The sequence below is a fragment of the Lepidochelys olivacea genome (assembly GCF_965140295.1).
Source record: "Lepidochelys olivacea isolate rLepOli2 genome assembly, chromosome: 5".
Taxonomy (NCBI): Eukaryota; Metazoa; Chordata; order Testudines; family Cheloniidae; genus Lepidochelys; species Lepidochelys olivacea.
In genome coordinates this window covers 92,768,301-92,794,117 of record NC_140415.1, presented here as the reverse complement: position 1 = coordinate 92,794,117, position 25,817 = coordinate 92,768,301, and the positions used below count along the sequence as shown (strand labels likewise).

Below are 25,817 nucleotides of genomic sequence, written 5' to 3'. Positions count from 1 at the left end.
ATTCTTATGCCTGCTCTGCCATTAACTTTCTGTGACTGAACGTCTATACCTCAGTTTCCCCATCTGTAACAGAAAGGCATACACCTCAATAGACTGGGCCAGGATTAGTTTGTACAGTGGTAGAAGTACTGAGTTACATGAGAGACAGTATCTCCTTTGTAAACATTTTATTAAGCAAAATATGGATCTGACATCCCTGGGAATTAAGGAGGCTAAATACTTTTGTGGATCTGGGCTTAACGACTTGGTCTGCACAACAGGTAGCAGTTGAAAGTGCAAGCTTTCATTATAAAGCAGCCTTGACTTGCAGGGAGCGTCTCCAAGGGGCAAGGAATCAGGCCAGTCTCCATGATGTTCAGTGCTCGACTTCTCCAAAAAAGCCAAGTGTGGGGGTAGTTTTATTGTGTGGGCACCTGTTCACCAGAAACTGGACTGAGCTCGCCAGATCACTTTACATACGAAGTCAGCAGCCAGCCGATAATAACTTGAAGACACTACTAACCTGGACTGAATTTGAACTAGCAACTTTGAAGCAATAGGTTCAGCTTACTAATGGCATGGGACAGGTTAAGTCCCCCATGATTGAGGTTTTTGCCATTATTCACTGTGCCTACTCTAGCACCTTTGAAGTTGACATGTTTTCTTGCAAAACCAGGTTCCTTCCAACCCATGTACAAAATGGTCAAGTGTTGCAGCACTGTTCATGAGCAAGAGACTGCTAGGACTGTACCTTGAAAGCTAGGCCAAGTTTGATATTTGAGCCGTCACATAAATATATAGGTTTTAAGTTATCTCCAAGGAGAGCTCATACAATTTGAATGTAACGCTTTAGACTTCTTTCAGTGAATTTGGAATAGAGTTCACTTTCCTCTCGCCTACTCTTTAATAATTTTAACTGTCAATAGACTAGAGATATTTTAACAGCTCTCGACTCTCCATTCAAGTCCTCTGAACGTACCTACTTTTTTTTTTTAAGACCACTGAAATCAAGGAATGAAAGTCCAGAATCACTAGTCACGTGAAAATCTTGGCTAAGAGTAACTGACAAAGTGGAGTGGTTATATAGGCAATTTGCTATATCTTCACTAACTCCCTCTGAATTGCACCTGAAGAGATGCCTTTTCCACAGATTGAGTAAAAGATTCAAGTTGAAGATTCCCAAAGATTCAGATTAAGGTATGGGAAGAAAACCCCGTAGTTGTCTATATTCTAAAATGGAACAGTCCCAGTCTTTTTACTCTCTCCTCATATGGAAGCTGTTGCATACCCCTCATCATTTTTGTTGCTTCTTTCTATACCTTTTCCAATTCTAATGTATCCTTGAGATAGGACAACCAGAACTGCATGCAGTATTCAAGGTGTAGGTGTAACATGCCTTTATAATAATTGTTTTATTATCCACCCTTTCCTAATGGTTCCTAACACTGTTAGGTTTTTTATTCCCACTGACATTGAGCAGATGTTGTGAGCAAAGAGGTTTTCTTGAGCTTTTCCCAGCACTGTGCCTAAGCTGTAATTCAGCAATTTACTTATTAGTGCCAAAATTCAGCTAAAATGTTTACCATCCAGGAAAGGTGCAAATGAGAACAGCACATTCTCTTGAGATTTGCGCTAACAGATGTTAGAAGATTTCAGTTTTATAACCAACGTAAGTGATTTAAATACAGAGAACCTGATCTCTTTTTGTTGTTTATATTTCAAAATTCTTTTCGTTCATCTAACTTATGTATGGAAGGATAAGTTTAACCTGTTTCCCATCACCTTTTAAAGTAAATCACATTTATACTCAACAGCAAAGGAAGTGATTGTTTACATGATTTGATAAAATACAATGCTGAGATTAAAGTATAAATAGTACAAGTGAATAATCTTCAACATTTAAACTTGACGTAACAGGCCCCAGAAGGGATGAATCATCCAAACCAAACCCAGTTTGCTAAACAGGAGAAAGACAGTCTAGTATGCTTTATCTCATCAAGTGTTACATTTTACCTACTTTCAAAGGGTGGTCCTCATACTTTTGATTTCCCTCTCTCCTTTATAATCCAAACATTGTTTATTAACCCCGGTCAAAGGATAAACATTTGTATGGTGTTCCAAAAGTCTCCCTTAATGGCCAAACATCAAGAGGTTTCATTTTTCTGAAAGTTAAAGAATCAGCAATTGTGCAAAAACACTTGAGACAAATTGCTCAAAGAATTTTTAATTCATTTATTACCTGTGCACAAGAGAAATAACTACCAATAAAAACTCAAAAGATATACAGTATTTTTACATGGTGGTTAAAAGTAATTAGAATATCACATGACACTGTCAGTGAAAGTAATTCTTCCAATTACAAATCATAATGCATGTTAGAATCTCAATGAGAGAAGCCAAAAAGCTTTAGAAGCAGTTTCAGAGCATACAGTAGTGCTCCTTCAATCTGCAAAAAGATTAAGATAATTTACAGTCAATCCTTGTGAATACTGAGACAATGTTACAATGCAGCTTTCTGTACAGTTAGATGTAGACTTAGAGATAATTAGATCAATAATTCTAGCATATTTTAAATGAACTTGCCTAAACTCTTTTGCTGAGAGATGTTCACCAAAGATGCTCAAAGTTTCTCCACTAGAAATGTGTCAATTTTATTTGTTCTGGATTTTTTTAGTTACATAGATTCATTCTATTGCAGTGTTTAAGTTCCTAGATGTGAGCTGTTTCCAACATTTATATTGTGTGTATATTTTATACAAATAAAAGCAAAAATGATAGATAAATCAAGTGGTATAAATCTTACAGCATTTTGCTAGCAAAAAATACATGCTGAAGTCACAAAAAGCAGTATTGGTACCCACAAATTATAGCTTCATTTAATTTGTTTCCTTTTTAATAATTTGTATTCTACATAAATTACTACCCAAAGCTAATGTTTAAGTAGTAAATAAATTGGACAATTGTAGGTCTGACAAAACCTGTTGATTCAATTGTGAAAGATATCTGTTTCAACAAAATCACAACAAATGCTGAACAAAGAGAAGTGTTTGATGCATGCAACAACTGTGAATGAAAAAGCATTGATTCCCACTGTTCAAAGAAAACTACTGCACTCCACCTTAAAATGCATCAGACTGGGTGTAGTTATAACAAGACAATCTCAAGAGTCAGAATGAAATAAAGCAAGTATTTTAAAGATTTAAGAGCTGTTATCAAAAATAAATTACATTTTTCAAGTTAAAGAAATGTTGCTATGATGGTTGGGAGCCCAGTAGCCTTTCAATAGCTGCATTGATATCTCCTCCTGTTGCTATTAGAGCTTGTAAATTTGCTTCACGGTTCAAAAAGCCCATTGCACTGAGCTGCTCCAGTTGTTGCTGAAATCTGACTTCTGGATTTTGTAACTGCTAAAAAGAGGACAATTTATTTCAAGCTATAGACACAGGCTTAATACAAATACTGTGTACAAACTGTACTAGATTAAATACATTTGATTCTATTCCATACTTTGTCTTGGCATATTTCTGCAACTAAAGTTTCCTTTAGTCTCCAAAACCAGACAGCAAAATTGAAATGCTTGAACAACTGCAACTGAATAGCATCTTTCTCCAAGGATAGTCTGCTGACTGGTTTAAGAACACCTGTACCTGTACTGATTGTTTTTGAAGTGACTACAGGAAGTGCTGCATGTTTGATGTGATGTAAGGGAGCAAAGCAAGATAATCTGATTGAGAATCATTTCCTCAAAATAGTTCCTTCAAAATGTCATTAACAGATTGTTCTTGTAAATGAAATGAAGAGTTAAATCCAATGATGCTATGCTTTGGAGATTTTTAATAAACTCATTGTTGGTTACTGAACTGATGAGGCAAAGTAAAGTTATTCTCGTTATTGGCATATTACCTTTTATAATTTCTAAAGGCTTTAAAAAAGTCAAGAAGTATTTGAAGTTGCAAAAGTTTTATAAAAGTTTAGAACTTCCAAATGGGAAACTGAACAGCTGTGCTTTTATGGTCTGATCCCGCTCCCACACAATTAGTGGCAGAAATACTGGCTTCGATAGTACAGAATTGAGCCCTTACAAACTTCTGATGGTTAGAAGCATTCTTTGAAACCGTTTTAGTTGTAAGTGACAATATGTTTAACATAGGTATTTTAAACCAAGAAAGCCAAAGAAACTACACTTCTTGCTGTTTCCAGAAGTTGCCATTCCAAAAGAGTTCTTTAACTCCAGTTTTGACAGATAAGCAACAAAGAGGAAACTGTTTTTCAAATACTAGATTTTAAAAAGAGTGAACAGTTACAGGAGTTAGTGAACAACCTATAAAAATACAAAAAGCTTTTTTTGTTCATCATCAAGCCTTCCATTCTAGCTTGATTCCAGCTATTAAGCCCATGTTCAAGTATTACAGCACAGATGGTATGGCTGTTCTGAACTCCCTACATTACCTAAGCAGTAAGGGAATATTAAATGGACACCAAAAAATTCTCTTAGCCAACATTTTTACCTACTATTTGTTACTTGGAACTCTCAGTTTAACAGATTAAACAAAAACATTTTGTTTAGTTTGTCTAGTTTGTGTGCATTTCGCAGAATGTTATCTATAGTGAGTGTCCTTTGTCTGTATAGCAATTAGGCTGACAAATAGTTTTAAGATAAAATGTTACTGTACAAACAAGAGTTAGCAGAAATCTTAGGGGCTATTGCATACCTGAAAAAACTTGCTTTTTGAAATCTAGTTCATCTCAAGTTTGCAATAAAGTCAGTACCCAAATTAAGAATTTTATAGCTTTTGTCAGTCTAAGTTTGCTCTTTGTACTACTAAGGACATTTTGCACATTGTGAGAAACTTCTACCACCATATCAGTCTTTCAGATCGATACAAGACAAATGACACCTACACAGAATTGAAATAGCTTTAAAAAAACAAAACTGACTGGGCAGAGGCATAAGTGAAAGGCTCAACATCGACACTGAATCTGCGCATTTCTCTGTGCACGTGAACAACTCAAAGGCAAATGGTCCCCAGGACAGAAGTATTAAAATTTCAATTTTTCCAGCATTTATTTTCACATCGGGAAAATAACAGTTTTCTAGCCTGGTCTGCTCATCCATCCATTAAGCATGTGTTTTTTCAAGTACTCCCTAACTGTCCCTTTCAGCCTCCATTGATAAATCAAATAATAGATACATCTTAAAGTTCTAGGATTTAGCCATCTGCTACCTTACCTGAGCATTTGCACCAGCAAGTGCCTGCAACATTTGCTGAACAAATTGTTGGTGACTAGATTCAGCAACTCCTGAGGCTGGACTTGTATTTTCACTGGAGATGGAGCTAGGTATGGTTGTCCCTGTTGGACCGCCAGTGCTTCCTAATCCCCCTACACCAGGATTAAATCTGCAGAGATGAGGAACAGCAATGCTAACATTCATTTTTGTATTAAAGTTGATCATCACATACTATTACTCCTCCTCCCACCAACTGTCACACTGGAATTCTGTGGATATCAGTGGGAATGGAGAATGTGAATTTAATGTAAGTAAAGCATCCAAACACAGTAAGATCCATTATAAATAGGACCCTACCAAGTTCATGGTCCATTTTGGTCAATTTCATGATCATAGATTTTTAAAAATCGTAAATTTCATGATTTCAGGTATTTAACTCTGAAATTTTACTCTGTTGTAATTGTAGGGGTCCTGACCCAAAAAGGAGTTGTGTGTGGTGGTGGGGGACTTCCGGGGGCTGTGGGGGAGGGGAGAGAAAGGGTGTCACAAGGTTATAGTGAGAAGTGTGAGGTCATGCATTTAGGGATTAACAACAAGAATTTTAGTTTTAAGCTGGGGACGCATCAATCAGAAATAACGGAGGAGGAGAAGGACCTTGGAGTATTGGTTGATCATAGGATGACTATGAGCTGCCAATGTGATATGGCTGTGAAAAAAGCTAATGCGGTCTTGGGATGCATCAGACGAGGTATTTCCAGTAGAGATAAGGAGGTGTTAGTACCGTTATACAAGGCACTGGTGAGACCTCATCTGGAATACTGCGTGCAGGTCTGGTCTCCCATGTTTAAAAAGGATGAATTCAAACTGGAGAAGGGCTACTAGAGATGATCCGAGGAATGGAAAACTTGTCTTACAAAAGGAGACTCAAGGAGCTTGCTTAGCCTAACCAAAAAAGGTTGAGGGGAGATAGGATTGCTCTCTATAAATATATCAGAGGGATAAATACCAGAGAGAGAGAGGAATTATTTAAGCTCAGTACCAATGTGGACAAAAGAACAAATGGATATAAACTGGCCATCAGGAAGTTTAGACTTGAAATTAGACGACGGTTTTTAACAGTGAAGTGAAGTTTTGGAATAGCCTCCAAGGGAAGCAATGGGGGCAAAAGACCTATCTGGCTTCAAGATTAAAACTCGATAAGGTTATGGAGGAGATGGTATGATGGGATAACATGATTTTGGCAATTAATTGATCTTTAACTATTCATGGTAAATAGGCCCAACTGCCTGTAGTGGGATTTAGATGGGGTGGGATCTGAGTTACTACAGAGAATTCTTTCCTGGGTATCTGGCTTGTGAATCTTGCCCACATGCTCAGGGTTAAGCTGATTGCCATATTTGGGGTCGGGAAGGAATTTTCCTCCAGGGTAAATTGGAAGAGGCCCTGGGGGTTTTTCACCTTGCTCTGCAGCATGGGGCACGGGTCACTTGCTGGAGGATTCTCTGCACCTTGGAAGTCTTTAAACCATGATTTGAGGACTTCAATAGCTCAGACATAGGTGAGAGGTTTATTGCAGGAGTGGGTGGGTGAAATTCTGTGGCCTGCATTGTGCAGGTCAGACTAGATGATCAGAATGGTCCCTTCTGACCTTAATATCTATGAATCTATTGTGGGGGAGGGGTTGTGGTACTGCTACCCTTACTTCTGCACTGCTCCTGGCGGCGCTGCCGCCTTCAGAGCTGGAGAGCAGCAGCTGCTGGCCAGGAGCCCAGCTCTGAAGGCAGAGCCATTGCCAGCAGCAGCATAGAAGTAATGATGGCATGCTATGGTATTGCCACCCTTACTTTTGCACTGCTGCATGCAGAGCCGGGCCCTCAGTCAGCAGCCACCACTCTCCAGCCACCCAGCTCTGAAAGCAGAAGTACAGAAGTAAGGGTGGCATGGTATGGGGTATTGCCACCCTTACTTCTGCCCTGTTGCTGGTGGGGTGCTGCCTTCAGAGCTGGGTGCCCAGCCACTAGCCTCCGCTCTCCGGCCACCACTCTCCGGCCACCCAGCTCTGAAGGCAGCGCAGAAGTAAGGGTGGCAATACCATGCTGCCCCCCGCCCCTCCCCCCAAAATAACCTTGAAAACCCCCCCCCCCGACTCCCTTTTCTGTCAGAACCCCCAATTTGAGAAATGCTGGTCTCCTCCGTTAAATCTGTATAGTATAGGGTAAAAGCACACAAAAGACCAGATTTCATGGTCTGTGACGCATTTTTCACAGCTGTGAATTTGGTAGGGCCCTAATTATAAACATTAGCATATTAACATTTTTTAAGGGGAAAAAGGTAGGAGATGCCTGAAATGAAGATATTTAGTAAACTGTAAATAGTGTTTGTGTGGAACAACTTGTGCAACTGGACAAGCTTCTAAATTTAAAGCAGCTAGACAAAAAGCTGACAAATAAACCAAAGAGATTTAAAATAAATAAGTGAAGAAATGTACAAGTTCGTTGGGCCAACTCTTACCCTGGTATAAGCCCTGGTGCTTCTGTTGCTAGTGTCTGCAAGCCCTGTTGAATTTGTAGCAAAGCTTGCATTGCTCTAGGGTTTGACATTGCCGACAGTGTGTCCGGGTTCTGCATCTAAGAAAAGGAAAAACTTGTTATATAACTGAAACATGTACCAAGTTAATCTTCATCACTGTTTGTTTCTTGTAGTGAACCCACTCCCTTAACACCTGTTATTGCTCATCTTTTTATTCTAATACCTCTCTGCACGCTTCTTGTGATGGTTCCCTCTTTTGCAGTTGCAGCTCTACCAAGACCTTTTAAGTATGGGGAATCGTGACAGATAAGGCAGTATCCTCAAAAAAATGTTACTGTACTAAATGCAAAGCTTACATATTATTGTGGGCTAGGATTTCAGGTAACCTCTTGGGGGATGTGATGTAAGACCTGGAAGTTCAAAGGCATAATCTCAGTATAGTCTAGACAAGAATGGGTTTTCCGGGACAATAAGGGTGAAGTGAATTACCTAGGGAAATGTTAACACAAATTATTCACTTCCGGTGATGCAAAAACCCTGAGGAGAGGGTAACTGTCTTCTGATTACCTGGTCCTGAAGGCTAATGGCCTGAGCTGTATAGAAACAAGATGACTTCCCCAATCTTAGTTCTGAGACAACTATAAACTTGTAAACCCAAATGTGGGTTTTGAAGGACTGACATCTATCAGAGCCTGAAGTTGGAGTAATCTCTGGTAACTTTTTACCATGCATGTCAGTTCTTCTATTGTTTTTAAACATTTTTTCTGCAACGCTTTTACCTTAAGAATAAATGTGCTTCCTTACAAGGAGCTGTGTGGTCATTTATAACAGAGGCAGTATATTGGGCGTAGCCTTTGGAGAAAAAGCAGAAGCACAGATGCTGGCTTTAGGCAGTCTGGCTTGCTAGGTGTAAATTATCACAGTGTAAATTAGGGAGCTGTGCAGCTGTAACACCCCAAGACAGGAGGGAGAGAGATGTGGATCTCTGCCCAGGAGAGTTGACAGCTGAGGAGTTGGGAGCCTAGAGGAAGTGCCTTTGGTGGACCACCAGGGGATGGGGGTAGGGGAGAGGGGAGGAGGATAAAGGTGCAATTGGCCTACATTGTGACAAACTACTCCAGAAGCACTGTTTCTCACTAGTCGTCCAGTGAAATGTATCATATGACATACCTGATCTTCAGACCAGGACTGCTATTAAGTTTAGACTTCGCAAGTGTATGCTCAATACCCCCTCTCTGCATTATCTATAGTGCCATATCAGCCTACTTATGTACACGAATGCTATCTAGATGATACATACAGTCTGATGTATACACTTAAGATGGCTGGATCAAGTTCCTCTTCACCTGCTGGAACATCTGAACCTGTAGCTTTCACAACTATTGATAAGCACAAGCCAAATCCTGAGATCTGAAAATCTCTAGACACTGCGAAGTTTCAAATATGAAACTGAAGTTCATGGCTTCGGCCCATCTCTTATCAGAACTACATAAACAAAAGGTGAAATCTTGCAATGACTTTTGAGTGACAAGATTTGTCTAAGATTCAAACTCTTGGGGGTTACAACAAAGACAGCACTCTCATTTACCATTTGGAGAATCACCTAATGGATTCTAAAATGAGGCTGGCTTAGTATTTGGTTGTGCTATTTATCATCTTGTCTTCAAAGTTACAATGGACCATTACCAGATTTTTGACAAACACTGTGCATCAAAGGGAAGTGGCTGAAAATTAGGACATGCCAAGAACTATTTCCTTCTGTGTTTTGAGATTGTGGCACTCCTTTCCTCTTAGGGAAAGGGGACTAGTTTCAAGGTCCATACTTGAAGACTAACAAAAGCAAAGTGTTTCAAGAAGGCCCTACCAGAAGTGGCTGCTCCTCTAACAACCATTCTTATTGGGTGTTTTAGTATAGGATAAAAATTATAAAAATCCTACCATGTTAGGCTCCTAACCACCCTGTTCTCCAGTTTTTCCCTTAGGCTATGTCTACACTACACCAAAACAGCCAAGGCAGCTGACTCAGGCTCATTGGGCTCGGGCTTTGGGCTATAAAATTGCCGTGTAGATGTTTGGGCTCAGGCTGGAGTCTGGGCTCTAGGACCCTTACATGGATCAGGCCAAGTTGTTAGCTTCCACAAATGCAGAACAGGATCTGGAGAAAAATTCTAAACCTTCTCTGATTAAGTTCAGGCCAGTAATGCTCAGTGAGATATGAGAAGTATTGTGGGCCCTTCATGCACACAATACGTCTTTTAGATACGTTGAGGAAGGTCAGAGGGAAAGAGCTAGATCCACAGCTGGTGAAATTTGTCAGTGTCTCTGAGGAAAGACCCAGTGCCAACTTCTGCAAAGTATGCCGCTATGCACTCTTTGCCTTTGCACAACTTGTCTATCATCTAGTGTCCAACAGTTTGAGTTTTATTATAATAGAAAAGACTGACAATTCAGAGCACCTAGATGTCTTAGATTTCCTTACTCCTGTTAATCTGGTACAGACATGAGTATAGATCAGAAACTATATTGATGGATGAGGATCTCTCCCAGGAGTGGTAGGGCTGCACACAGCTGTGCGTGTTCTTCCTTGCCGAGCACTCCCACAGAGTAGTACTATGCAACTGCTCATTATCCCAAATGACACAGTCACAACAATTGCCATGGGATTCCGTCTCACCTTCCCTCACCTAGAGGATTAGTGCAGAGGTATGGGCTGCAGTGCTTTTAGCTCTGCATCTCCATCTCACCCTACGCAGTCAGTGGTTTGAACACCTGACCCTGCCTCTGTGGAGGCTGAAAAAATGGATGAGAGTGAGATGGCTAAAGTTCAACCCAGATAAAACTAAGGTTATTTTATTTGACGTATGCAATCTGGCCAAGCCACAGCGCTCTTATCAAGAAGGTTCAAGACCTCCACGAAGTTGAGTCATCATGCAGTTCCCAACAACATGCATCACGGTTTGTGGCTGCCCACACTGACATAGTGGACTTTCTCATTCAGGGCACACTATCAGGCCTCTACCTTTCGGGGAGGGAAAGGCAAACCAAGAGTTCATGTTAGTGGTGGAGGAAAAGGGGTTTGGGTTAGTATTTGCAAGTATTTAAATCACTAAAAGCCCAACTCCCAATTGAAGCTAGTGTTTGCAGTAGAATCATAGACCAGGCCTTTATGCTTTCAACCAGAACAAAGCAAGACCATATGTTTGCAATTCAGCTAACACTACACGCAAGATGTTTGCTGACAACAGTTAGCCTCTCTTTTACTCACTTGTTGAAGGAAAGTTGGGAGTTGTTGTCTCATTTGTTCCTGAAGCTGAGGATTTCCAGCAAATAAGGGATTATTCAGCATCATCTATGAGGCAAATGTTCAATTTTAGCTGCAAATACTAAAGACAGTAAATAAAGCTGCTCCCCTCTCCATCTCCCCCTCCCCCCCCCAAAAAGGTGATTTAGTGCAACTTATATATTCAGTACATTTATAATTAACCGTTTAATATGACAATTAGGATCTTCTTTGAAAAACAGAAATCTTTTAAATGACCATGTTGTCTTCCTTCACTTACTGTCCAAAACTGACTTCTGCTAGACATCCAGTCATCTAACAATGGACAACTAGGTGGATGGGTTTTTTTTGTAATTTTTTTTTTTTTTAAAGTTTTTATCCAGATGGAAGTGCCATTATTTGCATAAACATCCCTTTGCAGATGAGATAGACTGAAGAGGATGAACAGGATAAGACTTGCATACTACAGAGTTAAGGACTGTTCCTCTATGCACACATTCAATGTGTGCAAAAAGCCAGTGAAGCTCCCCTGCTAAGTGTTTTTTGTTTTTTTTAAAAGCATGAGATACTTTCCATTCCACTCCACGTGGCACACATCCAACCTGTGCTGACCCTTTAGAAGCTGAACCCACAGGCATATTTGCACTATAAGTGATATTAGGAAAAGACTATGCCGCCATTCATAAAGCTGTAATAGTATTTGCACTTATACAGCAAATGAAAGCCATACAGGAAGGTCACAGCTGACGACTGAAGATACAAGTGCCATGTATCTGACAGCCTGAACAACTAACTCCTAAAATCAGTTTGGGGCTACATAGACCAGTGGCCCTGCCTAAAAGTTTGAGACTAACTTTTCAAGTGGTTCCTATATGAAATCACAAGTTTATGGTTGTTAAAACATTTCACACTGAAGTACACACAAAAAATTTCAGCTCCCGTGGTTGTTCTGTCCATCTAACTTAGTACTACCTGGCCCCTTCGGTTCACCCAAGGTTCTGAGCCAAGAGTTTTTGCAGTTTGCTTTACAGTCTTGCCAGTGCTCCCTGTTTAGCTCTATCCTGCAGTTAGACTCAGGAGGTTGACTGTCAAGATGTCTAACTAGGAACTGGAGAAGCATATTAATAGGCTAGTAGGTGTTGGTGTTAGCACATAAAATTGTTACTTTGTTGTGACAGTAGTTATTGCATGATTTTGCAATCCCTCTCTTTTCATTCAGTACATACAATACATAGGTGCCTTTACCTGTGCTGCAAGATCAGGGTTCTGGCTTAGTGACTGCATCATGCTTCTCATATAGGGTGCAGACAACATGTTCTGCATAAGCTGTGGATTTTCTGTTATCTGCTGCAACAAACTCTGCATTCCTGGAGTGTTGAACATACCAGCTTAAAAAGTAAAAAATGGTCACTTTAGCAATTCATAAGCATGAAAATAGTGACAGATGCATTTTCATTTAATTATAATTAAATATGGTGATGAGTGCATAACACTTCCATGATTTAACATGAGAGAGTAATTACTGTCTATAATGGACATCAGCCACCACTCATCTCAAGAAGCTTCTCCACTTTTAACCCATAATCCAGGGGTAGGGAACCTATGGCCCGTGGGCCGGATTCGGCATCCTGCTTAATTTCATCTGGCCCATGGCAAGTCTGGGCGCTGCAGGCCAGAAGCACCAAGCCTCTGCGCCATCCCACGGGGGACTCGCCCCGCTGTGGAGTGAAACTGGGGTTGCCAGGCCATTAAAAGTCCAGTTGGCAGCGCAGCAGGCTTAAGGCAGGCTCCTTGCCTGCCCTAGCTCCGCGCAACTCCCAGAAGCAACTGGCATGTCCCACCCCGCACTCCAACCCTCTGCCCCAGCCCAGTGAAAGTGAGTGAGGGTGGGGGAGAGCAAGCGACTGAGGGAGGGGGGCTGGAGTGTTTGATTTTGTGCAATTAGAAAGTTGGCAACCCTAGGGGAAGCATGTGCACGGTAGCCAAAAGATTAAGAAGGAACTGAGGGGGTGGTGGGTAGGCAGGCCTCTATATTGAGTGTCATCAAGGCAAGACTCTAGGGGGTACCCAGGGCGACCCGACGGATGCTGCTAGGGAAAAGTCTTCCAGCTACCATGCATATGCACACACCTGGTAGGAACTGACATGAACAAGCACTCGAAGAACAGGCTGTTAAACTAATAAGGGCACTTCTCAAAATTGTGCACTCTCCATAATTCTTTTAAACCACTCAGAAAACCTGATTATCCCATCACAAATGGTACCAACACTTCTAGAAGTGTGTCCAGTCACACCCTTCCATTCCTACATAAGCTTCCTGCACACAGTTTTGGAGCTGTCTTCAAATGTTGATTTACATCTCTTCAGTTACTCAGTCTAGTCATTCCTTCACCATTTGACCATGTGCTATCACTACAAAGTCAGATCCAGCAGACCACTTCCCACATCTCGTGCAGGAAGAATGCGTTGTGCTTTTTGGGTAACCTGAATAATCTACCAACATTAGTAAGCTTGCAAACAGCTCCGAAGAGAAGTCAACTTCCAAAGCTGTGCAAGAGCACTGCGAACAAGTTCTTCCTTAACCTGTGAAACTTCAGTTTGTAACTAACAGCGTTATGAGAGTGTGGAGTTGACACTGAAACCAAGATATTCTACTTTTCATTTTGTACGCTTATTCAAAAATGTTAAAAAATAACTTTAAAAATTAGGTAAATTATTCTCTGGCAAAAAAAGGTTTATATGCCAAATTTTTGCCTGACTTAAATTTTCACATCCAAGTTTAATACCCATATCCAAAGACTTAGAAGTCATACTGAAAGATATGTACTAGTTACATCAGTATGAACTGAAATGAATTTGAAACTTTCACAATTAAAAAAACAAACAAACAAACAAAGACTATCTTGGATATCAAAACTCTATAGACGTTTGAGTTACATTACTAAATCCTAATTTAAGGTAATTCCATATCATCAAATAATCCTAGACTTTTGGGGTTTTTTTTGCTTCCTGTCATGTTTTGCAGTACTTTGGGGTGGAACACAGCAGCTGGTTTAACACAGAAGTGGCTGCAACAGATCTTTCTGTACCTCTCCCTCTGCTCCTGTGCCTGTCCTTGTCTCCCTCCCCTTAACATGCACCTTTCTACACTAACCAGTCTGTCCCAGCCTTCCTCCTCTCTGCACTGGAGCAAGTCAGGCTGTTTCCCCCCCACCATGCTACTTGAGAAGCAGCAGGGGGATCACTTACAGCACAAGAGTCTCCCTACTCTCCTCTGGTGAATGGAGCCACGCACAATAGCCCTTGGCCTACAGCACAGAGTAATTAGTGGCAACGTCAGCCCCTGCAACCTGGGGATGCTGCATGTTTAGTAGCTCTGTGGGATGGGGCATGCTCAGTGAAATCTTCTGTAAATACTGCTGCCGGCCACTAACAGATTTATGAGCATGAGTGAAGTGCTATTTATAAAGACTTGTAATTTGGAAAAATTATGCTAGGTTTTCACAGAAATCACAAAAAGACCCATCCCTTAAAATAGGGTGATGGCTTTCATCTCTGCTCCAAAGCACAGAAATACTAGGGCTTCAAGGAAAAGAATAAAATATTTTATTTTTAACATGCGTTAACCATGTTTTCCCTGGCTCGTTCTCAGAAATGGAGAATAATTTTTGCTGAAAAACTTTAAAAAAATTTAGTGTTAGACTGAAAATGTCTATGCTGGTGTCTGACTAAACTGTTAATATGACAAAGTTATAGGCAACTGAAAACAAGGTTTTATAATGTGAAATGTTCAACAATCTTCATTATAAGCCTTGAGACCAGCACCACCGATAATATAATTTTATCTAAACAAGTACTTTCTCTTATTTTCCCTTCTTATTACGATGTATCTTTTGCCTTTATATTGCAGCAAATCCTATTTTCCTCCAAATCTATACCAAAGTAGTTGATACCTTGATTCTGACCTCCACTCTGGCAGAGATGTCAACCTGCATCGACTACTTATTAAATTTTCAAACAAGCACCTTTGTGCTCTCTTCCATGGTGTCTTTCGCACAGGGGAGGCGATCCCCATAAACATCCACTAAACTGCCTCATTGTCCTTAAACTCTTGTTTGCTGTGTTGCCTGCAGAAAACTTGATATAATAAGTAGCTGCGCTGCTGAGACCAATGTGCATCATGGTGATCATGTTTTCTTGCTTCCATAGGCTCTTCCTGTCTGTTGTGGCCACCCTTTGTTTCTTGACTTAGCTTTAGACTGTAAGCTCTTTGAGGCACAGACAATATTTTTTGTTATGTGTTTGTGCAGTGCTTAGCACAATGAAGCTGTGGGTCCGTGACTGGGGCTCCTACGTAGCATGAGAATACAAATAAACTGACTTTGAAGTTGGGGCATTACTATTACAATTTCTAATATTGGTTTATTTAACACATTCACATTTCATTCCTCTGTTTACATGGTAAAATTTCAGTTTGTTTCAGCTCTCACATGAACTCTATATGTCCTTTCAGGTAAGTGGGAAAGACAGAGGCTGTATCTAACAATATCTCATTCACTACCTACTTTACTGGACTTTTGCACTCTGTCCAGTGTGAAGAATGTTTTCAATTTGTCTAGCGAGTCTCTGCTTTTACTGTTATTTTAGCAGATCTGTGGCTCCTCTTAGTGTTCTTGAGATAAGTTTACTTTGCATGTTTGTTTTCCTACATAGGACTTTGATACTAGTAAAGAGAGCTATGCAAGTAAATATTAGTAACACTAAATCAAGTCATTGAAACACAACTTTGTCCAACACAAGAATGTCTGTCATTTCAGCAATTACTTGCACCTGTGCAAGTAAATACAATTCTACCATAATGAACATACCTCCTACTCCGGGTCCCAAATTAGGCATGGTTGAGCCTGGTCCTGTACTGGTGGAGGTGCTATTTCCAACACTACTACTGCCCCCACTTTCGCCACTGTTGCTGCCACTGGTTGTGGAACTCTGAGAACTGGACTGAGGAGCCCAAGGATTTGGTAAAGGGTCTCTATTTTCTGTACGAGACGGCTGACTTTCCCCACCTGAAGATGCATTGCTTACTAAGGAAGCAAATGGGTTACCTCCAAACTACAAAGGAGGAAAAACAAGGAATACCATCTATTAAAACCATCAATTTTATCTCTGCTAGAAATGACAGATTTTGAGACATATGCAAAATTACAAACTTGAAGACTCTTGACTCTGAGAGCAGTCTTTAATTATATTCACCAAGCTAAAACCAGTTTCATGGTAGAATAATCAGCTGTTTTGAGATGCTAATCTTAAAAAGGGACATTAAAAAAATAAAATAAAATAAATCACATCTCTCAAAATGTTGTACCTTACTATAGCAGCAACACCCAGGATTTCAGGCTGAAAGTAGGAAGGGAAAAATCTATTTTCTATTTTGTTAACTTGGTGCATTTGTCAACACTTCCCTTAAAATGAAACTGACTATATATCGTCAGGATATTGAGTTTCTCTCTTGTTGAAAAGACTTAAGAAAAGCAACAAAAAAGACTTCGGAAACTGTGCATAAGGAATCTAAGATAGAATTTCCTGAACCTATTTAAAGAGTACTTTTAAAAACTTTTAGGAATTTAAGTCAATTTCAGAAACTTCAAGTTAAGTGTTCCTTTATGAAACGCACATGCCATAATCACTGACTTTCAGACTGTGTCACAAAACCAAGAAACACAAACTTTACTCTTTCAAGGTTGAGAGTTTGGGATTTCTGCAGTCCTACTTCTACAAATGGAAACAGAAGGTGCAGTGACTTCTAGCACCAAATTACATTTTCTTGAATGCTTGTTTAAACAGTGCATAATTTCCTTCACTCCTGAGAAACTGATTTAATATTAGGTTGTATGTACCCATTTCTCACCTGCTCTTGGGCTGCATTCAACATTGGCTCCTGAATATCTGTGTACATGCGTCGCAAGGCATTGTATCCACCTGGTATGCTCTCAAGGTTGCTCAAGGCTCGGTCTTGGTTTCTCATCATTTCCTGCATCATTGCAGGGTTTCTCGCAAGTTCTAGGGTCTAAGGAACATTTAATCTGTATTAGTAAAAAAATTCATTCTAAAGTGAAAACAACATCTGAAGCAGTGTCTCCATTATAACAGCTATTTATAGATTATCTAACCCACTGCAGTTAGTTTGAACTGCTGTTAGAACTAGAGCAAGAATTTTTCTTGTTGGAATAATTAGAAAGTTAAGACAACTGAATTTTCATCTGCCATTTTGTCAAAATTGTAAAATGTTGAAACATTCTAGTTATATAGTACTGATACAAACAGTATGAATGTATTGTACTGGGCAAGAGAGAAGGAGGAGGACACAGAAAGTTACGTCCAAGTTCATTTCTATTCAAACAGAATTAGTGAATTTACTAAATATTGTTTCAACTCAGAAATACAGTATGCTGCTTTCAAATAAGAACCATTTGAAATAAATATCCGGTTTCTCAAATCCACAGTATCCATCAGTTTGTGTCTTAAAAGCCTCTACAGTGTAGAAGTATGCCAGCACCTTTCAACTGCATTTAAAATCTGACTGAAGTACTAAAATTTATATTAAAGAGTGTTGGGTTTTTTGGCAAGTACATTATTGGCTGTATAACAACCCTCCTTTCTCAAAGAAAATAGGAGATCTGAAGTGCACACAAGTTCTGTCCTAATTTAACTTCAAAAAATTTAGTTATGTAATCCTGAAATACTCTCCAGGGAATGTTATGGATTATTTAACATTAAAGACAACACATTGAACTATGTCAGACATTAGTGACTAGAAAAAAAATCAACAGTATTTGCCTAGAGTAGCATTCTATGAGTTTTCCTATATGATCCTAACTTTCTCAGCAATACTTCAAACACTCAAGTCAGCACATTTAATTTTATTAAAGAATTTTAAAGTTTATTAATTTACAGAGAACTTTCAACATACTTGTCTCATTATATCTGGATTATTAAGCATGTGACTGATCTCTGGATTTCGCTGTATCAATTGCTGCATTTGAGGATTGGCCATAATTAACTGCCTCATCAGGTCGGGATTTGAAAGCATGCTCTGAACAAAGGGATTTTCCATTATCTGAACCATCATTTCCGGGTTGGACATGAGCTGTCGCTGCATCTGACTCTGTAACTCTGAAAAGTTAGACGTATTCAGGCCCAGGCTACTCAGACCTGCAAGTCCTCCGAGGCCACCTTAAGGGGGGAGAAAAAAAAATTGAACTTTCTGCTTTTAGTACATTTCTAAATCATTTTCATCTGGACAACTTTTCTTAAATACAAAATACTTTAATGTATCACCCAAATTTCCAGACAATGCAAAACAGTGAGAATTCCATCCTTCCCAGACACTAAAGAGTCCTTCCTCCAAAGTCTGTTGTTTTAATAATGAAGACATTTAGCTGACAACCAATACTTTGGATAAGACATACATGTTATTACCACTCTAGTAATGTTGATGTCTGTGTCCTTCAGATTTCAAAAATTTCTCCCTTGTAAATCATGCAGTATATACATGCATGTCCGCAAGAGTCTATTTGCAGGAGTCATTTAAAATTTAACAGAGAGGAAGTATGATAGCATTACAATACAGTATATTTTCCTTTTATTTTGATAAAGCAGAACTCTTGCCAGTTCCTAATGCATCAGGTACTAAAAATAAGGTAAAACAGTTTTCCACAATCTTCACGCTGTCTAAATTGCAAAACTTCAAACTGACCCCAAAATTGTGGCAACCAAAATCACTCATGAAAATCTGAGCCACTTTAAACTCATAACAGCAAATGCTTACTAATTTTAACTTTTTTATTCTATTCATTTTTCAGAAAATGAAACGAGATAGAGGGCCTGAATCACCAGTGTTAAGTCTGGTGCGGGTAGCAGGAGAAAACCACTTTTCAGCTGCAGAACAGGAGTCTGTCTGTGCTTGGGAAATGTATGCTCCGGAAGAGAAGGTAAGATAGAGCTATTAGGCCCAGTGATTTGATTTGGTCAGAGAAATATGCTTGTAGGTGGAGTAACAGTTTTGTCACTGTTGTTCACAATCTGGGTGACACTAGGGGCACAATTTCTGCAGTGCCCTCCACTCCTTGGACCAATCCAGATGCATTGTAGAGCAGGGGTGGCCAACCTGAGCCTGAGAAGGAGCCAGAATTTACCAATGTACATTGCCAAAGAGCCACAGTAATATGTCAGCAGCCTGTCCCCCCTCCCCCATTAGCTCTCACCCTCCAGCCCCGCCCTCCATGGCCCCACCAGTCAGCACCTCCTGCCTGCTACAATCAGCTGTTTCACATGTGCAGGAGGCTCTGTGGGGGAGGGGGAGGAGCAAGGGCATGGCAGGCTTGGGGGAAGGGGCAGAGTGCGGGCAGGGCCTGGGGCAGAGCAGTGAGCACCCCTCCGGCACAATGGAAAGTTCACATCTGTAGCTCCAGCCCCAGAGTCAGCGCCTATGCAAGGAGCTGCATATTAACCTCTGAAGCGCCGCTTGCGGCTCCGGAGCCACAGGTTGGCCACCCCTGTTGTAGAGCATGCACAGCTCACAGGGAGCTCTATAATTTTCACACTACCAGTAATGCTGGAATGAAACACCAGCTGCACCTTGCTATTCGTTGATGTGCTATATGAAGCAGCAGCATAGGAGTATTCCATGTATGCAAGATTTTCCACAGAGGAAGATTTCAAGGAAATAAGATTCCTACAATCAAATGCTGAAATTAAACCCTTTACTCTAAATGGGCTATAACAACTCAGGGAAGGGCAGTGTTCTTAACCCACAAAGTTAGCAGATAGAGATTGTACCCAAACCAAAAGGGCTGCTGTTTGTTGAGGGGGGTGTGGAGGTACTACTGCTTGATGTCGATGTGGTAGAAGTATTCCCTGTGGTGTTCGTTTGCTGTACAGGATGATCTTGTGATCTGAAAAATAAAGTTAAAACTATGAACCACTTTATTGAGGCAATTTAAAAGATTTCTGGAAGGATCCAGAGACAAGTTAGCATGAAATAACCAGAATATAAATTATGACTATTCTCATATATTGTGTCAATACCGTTACTTAAACATGGACAGCAAGTAATCTGGCTTGAGTGATTTATTTAGAACATGCTTTGGGTATTTCTATTTTCTGCCCAACTGGATATTAAACTCTCATCCCCAGCCCAGACAAAAACCAGAATCTCAAGATTCTCCAGGACAATCTCTAAAAGGAAAGATTTAAACACAAATAGGGTTAAAAAGGTGATCGTGCATGTTTTATCATTCCAAAATGATGTTTTCACTGAGATCCCAAACCCCACCCCTCACTGCAGCTGGAACTGTGAGCAGGATTTCTGCCAGTCACTGAAGCAATTAACACAGTACCACAGCCATTATTTCTGATAAGCTTCAGCTGTTTTCTGAACAATAGCAGGTACCAATCCATTTCCCTTCCCATTGTTTTCTGCTCAAACATTGCAAATAAACTGAGAGAAACAAAACCATCCAGACATCTAAATTATCTGACAGTGCAAAGTAAAAGCCTGTCCTACCGAACCATTTCTAGCTGGGACACTGTGGCAATTCTAATCTGAAGGCCAATTGTGGATACAACTATAAACAGTCTACAGCCAATACAAACAAAACTGAGTCATTTCAGGCTGCAAGTGTTGTAACACGTACTGCACACTACTGTCTATTCAGAGTTAGAACTCTTCAGAAAATGGGAGCACAATTATGTAAACCTGGCTACTGATTTATGACCAAGTCTGTTCCCAAACTTGGTCATGGCAGATTTCTCATTTTCAGTCTCAGGATAGCAGTCCTGCACTTGACGGATCAGCTCAGCTTTGGAAGGTCAATCTGTCCTTTGCTGAAATGATATGGACCAGTCCCAAAAATGTGAACACCCCCTCAGCTGCTTCTGGTGCAGTTCGCTGTTGCAGAAGGTAAGGAACATTCCTGGAGCACCGCTTACACACGCCCTAGACAACTGCAATGGAATCGCCCTTCCTTGCACAAAAGGCCTGTAAAAGCAGCCATATGTTTGTATGAAGAAACAACATTAAATTGTCTTGGCTAAAGAAAACAGATGATTTGCAGTTCGTAGGAAGTGTGTAGGTGGCTAGCAGTTGTGGGAAGGCCTTGAAAAATGGTATGCTTAATTGAACCTACTGGGCTTGGAATGTGGCTTTACTGGAAAAACTGGACCTGGAAGGTAACTGATAAAACAGGTGAAAAGTCTTGAAGAAGAAGCCCCAATCATCAGGGGTGGTTCTACGTGGCTTTAACAAAAAAAGGTTTCAGAGTAGCAGCCCTGTTAGTCTGTATCTGCAAAAAGAAAAGGAGTACTTGTAGCACCTCAGAGACTAACAAATTTATTTGAGCATAAGCTTTCGTGAGCTACAGCTCACTTCATCGGATGCTGTAGCTCACGAAAGCTTATGCTCAAATAGATTTGTTAGTCTAAGGTGCCACAAGTACTCCTTTTCTTTTAACAAAAAAAGAAATTCATAAAGCAGTGACTATAGTCACATAGGTTCTGATACATAAAGTATAAAAGGGTAAACTCAAAAGGATCATTACTAGTACCTGCTGTCCAGCTGAAGCCAGCCAATGTGGGTTTGAGTGACCTCAGTCTAATCCTGCAGTAAGTACTTGAACAATGCTTATAACTGCATGTTACTGAATGGGCATATGATTGCTTAGGCATTTAAGGCACATTTGGAGCAGCTGTATCAATGGCATTCAGCCTTTGAATTTAATAAAGGATTTTAAGATTAAACTGGTGTCCTGGTGATGTCTGTATTATCAATAAAAATAATTCCAATAGGGCTTCTGCTCTACACCTGGAGATTGACTTAAAGGTAAACACAGTTGATGTGTTCATCTTTTGCAGATATTTTTCTTTCAGTTGGGCATGGTTTGAAGTTGCTGAACAGGCTACCTTCATCCCGGAGAGGTGAAAACTCAAACACCTAAGAAGCTTATAGGGCAACAAATAATGCTGGTGTGCAGCACTCAAGTGCCAGAATTGAGTGCCAAAAGAACAGAAAGTTTTTTTATTATTAGCAACCTAAACCCATCTAGAAGGGAAGAACATGGCAAGCAATACTCATGAAAAGAGCACTGTGACTGTAGAGGCTCAGCTCCTACAAGGAGTTTTCACTGACTGAAGTCAAGAAGGCACTGACTGGAAAGTTTTAAGTGCAGTGGTGAAGTTCAGAAGGTGGCACATGCCTGCCAAGAGAGGAGGCTGACACTCACACTATCCTGCTATTGCAGCATTTAGGGAACAAAAAACTTCAAGAGTTTGGAGATTTCCACCTATGCTTTTGCAAGGGACCTCAGGACCAGGAGTAAGAATATTGCTTTTTTTTGAGATCTAGTAATTGCACAATAAGATCTAACTGGGAAAGGAGAATATTTATTTGGTTTCTTACAGCTAAAAAAATAGAAGACAGCTTATCAGCAAGGTTACCTGTTTTGTGTTTTGATGACAAGGTGAACAGTGAGTCCATCGTGAATCCCATGCTGGGTCAGAGTATCTTGATCTTTTAAAATTTTTCCAGCAAATATTAATACAAGTTGATCTGTGTGGGACTTGAAACGCTTAGAGATTTCTTCCTTAAACTAGATATTAGAAAGAAAAAGTTAATGTGATTATGTTTAAATCAGTGCATTAACTATTCTATTTTAAAAAACTTTTGAGATTTGGTGAAGGTATTTTGCATGTTTACTATTTTCAAGTTTATACAATATACGCCCCCTTTATTAAATGCTCCCTCAGTTTTTTATTTTTGACAATGACTATGAAGTCAGATCATTCCCATTTGTAGATTCAAAATAATAAACAGTATGTCAATCAACAGTGTTAGAAAGTGATTAACTTTAAATCCTTTCCTGCACCAGCCACATATACAACAAAAGCTTAATGTCAAGGAATGAGAAAAAAAAATCTTGGTTATCTTTTTCAATTACAGCTTCTCTCATATAATTTTGTATAGGTGTCTATGTAAGAGGTGTAACTCTTATTAACACCTGTAACAGATATAAGTATTTGAAAACAGCATTTTCACATTAAGTAAAACCCATTTTTGACAATGTAGTATTAACATAATGTTAGGCTTGTTACAACTTCACAAAAGGAAGCATTTCCAGTGTTCTTATATTATCGCCATGTACTGAAATGGGGTCAAATTCCTGTGGTCAAAGCACATATAACAGAACCATAGCTAAGCTGAGCAAATGCTACCATGGCCATCTAACTCAATTTTCTTGCTCTTATGGGGGTTATACAGCAACACTATTTTGTAATACTTCTGTGTAGTCTATCATTTCACCACTTAACTTCTGTACATGGTACTATGCATTAGCTTTACAGTGCTGGTGTGATATTTACAAAGTTATGGAAAGCAGTTGTGACAGATACAGGAATTTCTTGCATATCCTTGGGAGACCTTAAGTTCAGGTATATTTGAGGTCCATTGTATGAAATGCAAAGTTTATATATTATTGTGGGACAGGATTGAATGTAACCTGGGGGAAAGGGACAGGAGGATGTGATGTGATGCCTGGGATTTCAAAAGACTCTATGCCAGACAAGAATGGAGTTTTGCATTAATAAGCGTTAAATGGATTTCCTGGGGAATACCTAGGGAGAGGTTAATGCAAATTCCCCACCTCTGTTTAGAAAAGTCTGGCTTGCTGGGAATATCACAGTGTTGGCTGTGGAGATCAAGCAAGGAGGAGGCACGCCTCAGGGCCTTATTTCACCCCGGGGTGTTCGCTACTTCCCACCACCCAACACAGACGTAATGAGGTTAAGTGGTGTCTGTATAAAATAAGAACTATTAATTATTCCTCAAGAAAGGCTTTTAATGATTTTCAACGATAACAACAGCATAAACAAAACAAGAAAAGGAAAACCAAAGGCCAACAATGAATAAGAATACAAAAGGCAGATTTTACTGAAGACAAGCGCAAGTACAAGTAATATTGTGGACCATTTGCGAGTTTCTGAACAGTGACTCTACATATGCTGGTCCTGGCAGGTCATAATAAAAGCCCCGAAGACAAGCATAGGTAAAACTATTGTTCACCAGCCCTATATTCCTGGTGTTTTTAAAGGCAACATAAAGCTGACCAACGACAGCACTACATGCGTTTGCTAGGACTATGTAAAAGACAAGCAATAACACGTGCAAAGCTATTATGCATCAGCCGTCTACTATTGATTTTATACTATGGTATCGATACAACTCTTGGCAAGGAACAGGAGGGAGAGAAACGTAGGTATCTGCCCAAGAGAGGTGACAACTGAAGGGCTTGGAGCCCAGAGTGGGTGCTCTTGGTGGACTACAGAGGGGGGAACTACAGGTGCAATTGCCCTGAACTGTGACAGCTGTTGCATATGCTTTTACTTGTCTTAAGTTTCTATTCTTATCACCAGAAAAAAAATTATAGAACACATTTAAAGAAATCAGGCAAAAGAACGGGAATGACTCAGTGTAACAGATAGTGATATGCAACATTTTCAACATCCAGATCACTAGTTCTAATTAGCAGTGACCAAAGTTTGTTGCATCCTAGGACTATGTTGTGGCTTCAGCCTAGTTATACTGAATATACCTCCACACCACAAAACAAAGAAACATACAACCAATGGCACCAAAGCCATCTTTTGTTGGCAGTCTCAGAAAACAGAATGACAAGGCAAGCTAACTATTTTGCTCTCTGCCCTCTAGCGGTGATCCTTGCAGGCCCTGGTTGCAGCATGCTGGGGCTACATAAGCAAGCGTGGATTGCCACCTGTCTGTGCTTCATCTATTCTGTGGATAGGTGCTATACTGACACACAAAAGTAATAAATGCATTTCATTTTAAAGAGAAAAGGAAGATATTTTGACAGGCTGATGACATATTGTGGAAAAAAATCAAACATTTCAACTTATTTCTTGATTTAAGGACTAAGATTGTAAGCTAAATTGCTTGGAAGATTTTAGGCTTTTAAAAATCTTTCAGAAGCTTGCCATTTTTTATTATTGATATGATCAATTTAATTTTTAAAGAAATCATGCTCTAACTGGAGATAGAAGTGAATTCTCATTCCATGCAAGACCCCAAGATATTGATCCAGAAATGAGTTATTCATTTATACTGCAGTAGCACCTATGGACCAACCAAGTCAGGTCCCATTGAGCTAGATACTGTATAAACATAGAAAGTGACAGTCCCTACTCCAAAGAGTTTGCAATCTGACAAAAAAGATAACACAACAGATGGATGAGACAAACAAGAAGGTAGTGTTGTGGCAGTGAAGGCAAGAAAACTCTGTGCCTACACAAAGCTTTATTAAGTCAATAGAGCTCTTCACACATGGAACTCATCTCAGGATGAGGATCTAAAAGAAATTATGGCTCAGAATTTTCTTTTTAGGGGGTTTTTTAACCTTAACTGACCTTGATGGCTACTTCTTGCTCAAAAGACACATTTTAGATACTGCTATTTACACGTGCTGATTTGTCATAAAAACAGTAGTGACTGGTAAAAAACACTGTTTAGTGACAGCTTTAAAGCTGAAGAAAAATTATTCAAGTTGCAATAAACGAACATTAGTATTAACTTTAAATTTAATCTTAAATCAAGTCTAATTTGCTATGACCCAATTTCTAGAAGGAACTACTCACTCAAGAGGTCAGGACATAGAACAATTTGTGGGAGGTTATATAACCACACGCTACCCAGTGCCATCAATATACTGGCATCAAAAGCAGCACCACCACTCC

At 39.9% G+C, this 25,817-nt stretch overlaps 1 protein-coding gene across 2 annotated transcripts in view; it reads right to left on the bottom strand.

The window, feature by feature from the left end:
• Window positions 1–2,191: 2,191 nt before the first annotated feature.
• The window catches only part of UBQLN1 (ubiquilin 1), a 34,872-nt gene continuing 11,246 nt past the window's right edge, over window positions 2,192–25,817 (bottom strand). Inside the window, exons 2-11 of one of the 2 annotated variants that reach the window (XM_084629702.1) lie at window positions 22,512–22,663; window positions 19,857–19,972; window positions 17,989–18,251; window positions 16,927–17,085; window positions 15,887–16,130; window positions 12,264–12,406; window positions 11,004–11,087; window positions 7,721–7,836; window positions 5,210–5,378; window positions 2,192–3,383 (exon numbers count right to left, since the gene is read on the bottom strand). In XM_084629702.1, the coding sequence (XP_084485828.1) occupies window positions 3,231–3,383; window positions 5,210–5,378; window positions 7,721–7,836; window positions 11,004–11,087; window positions 12,264–12,406; window positions 15,887–16,130; window positions 16,927–17,085; window positions 17,989–18,251; window positions 19,857–19,972; window positions 22,512–22,663 (1,599 nt within the window). In that variant the 3' untranslated portion in view covers window positions 2,192–3,230. Of the gene's footprint in view, window positions 3,387–5,209; window positions 5,379–7,720; window positions 7,837–11,003; window positions 11,088–12,263; window positions 12,407–15,886; window positions 16,131–16,926; window positions 17,086–17,988; window positions 18,252–19,856; window positions 19,973–22,511; window positions 22,664–25,817 lie in introns of both variants that reach the window. The other variant, XM_084629701.1, reaches the window with a different exon arrangement.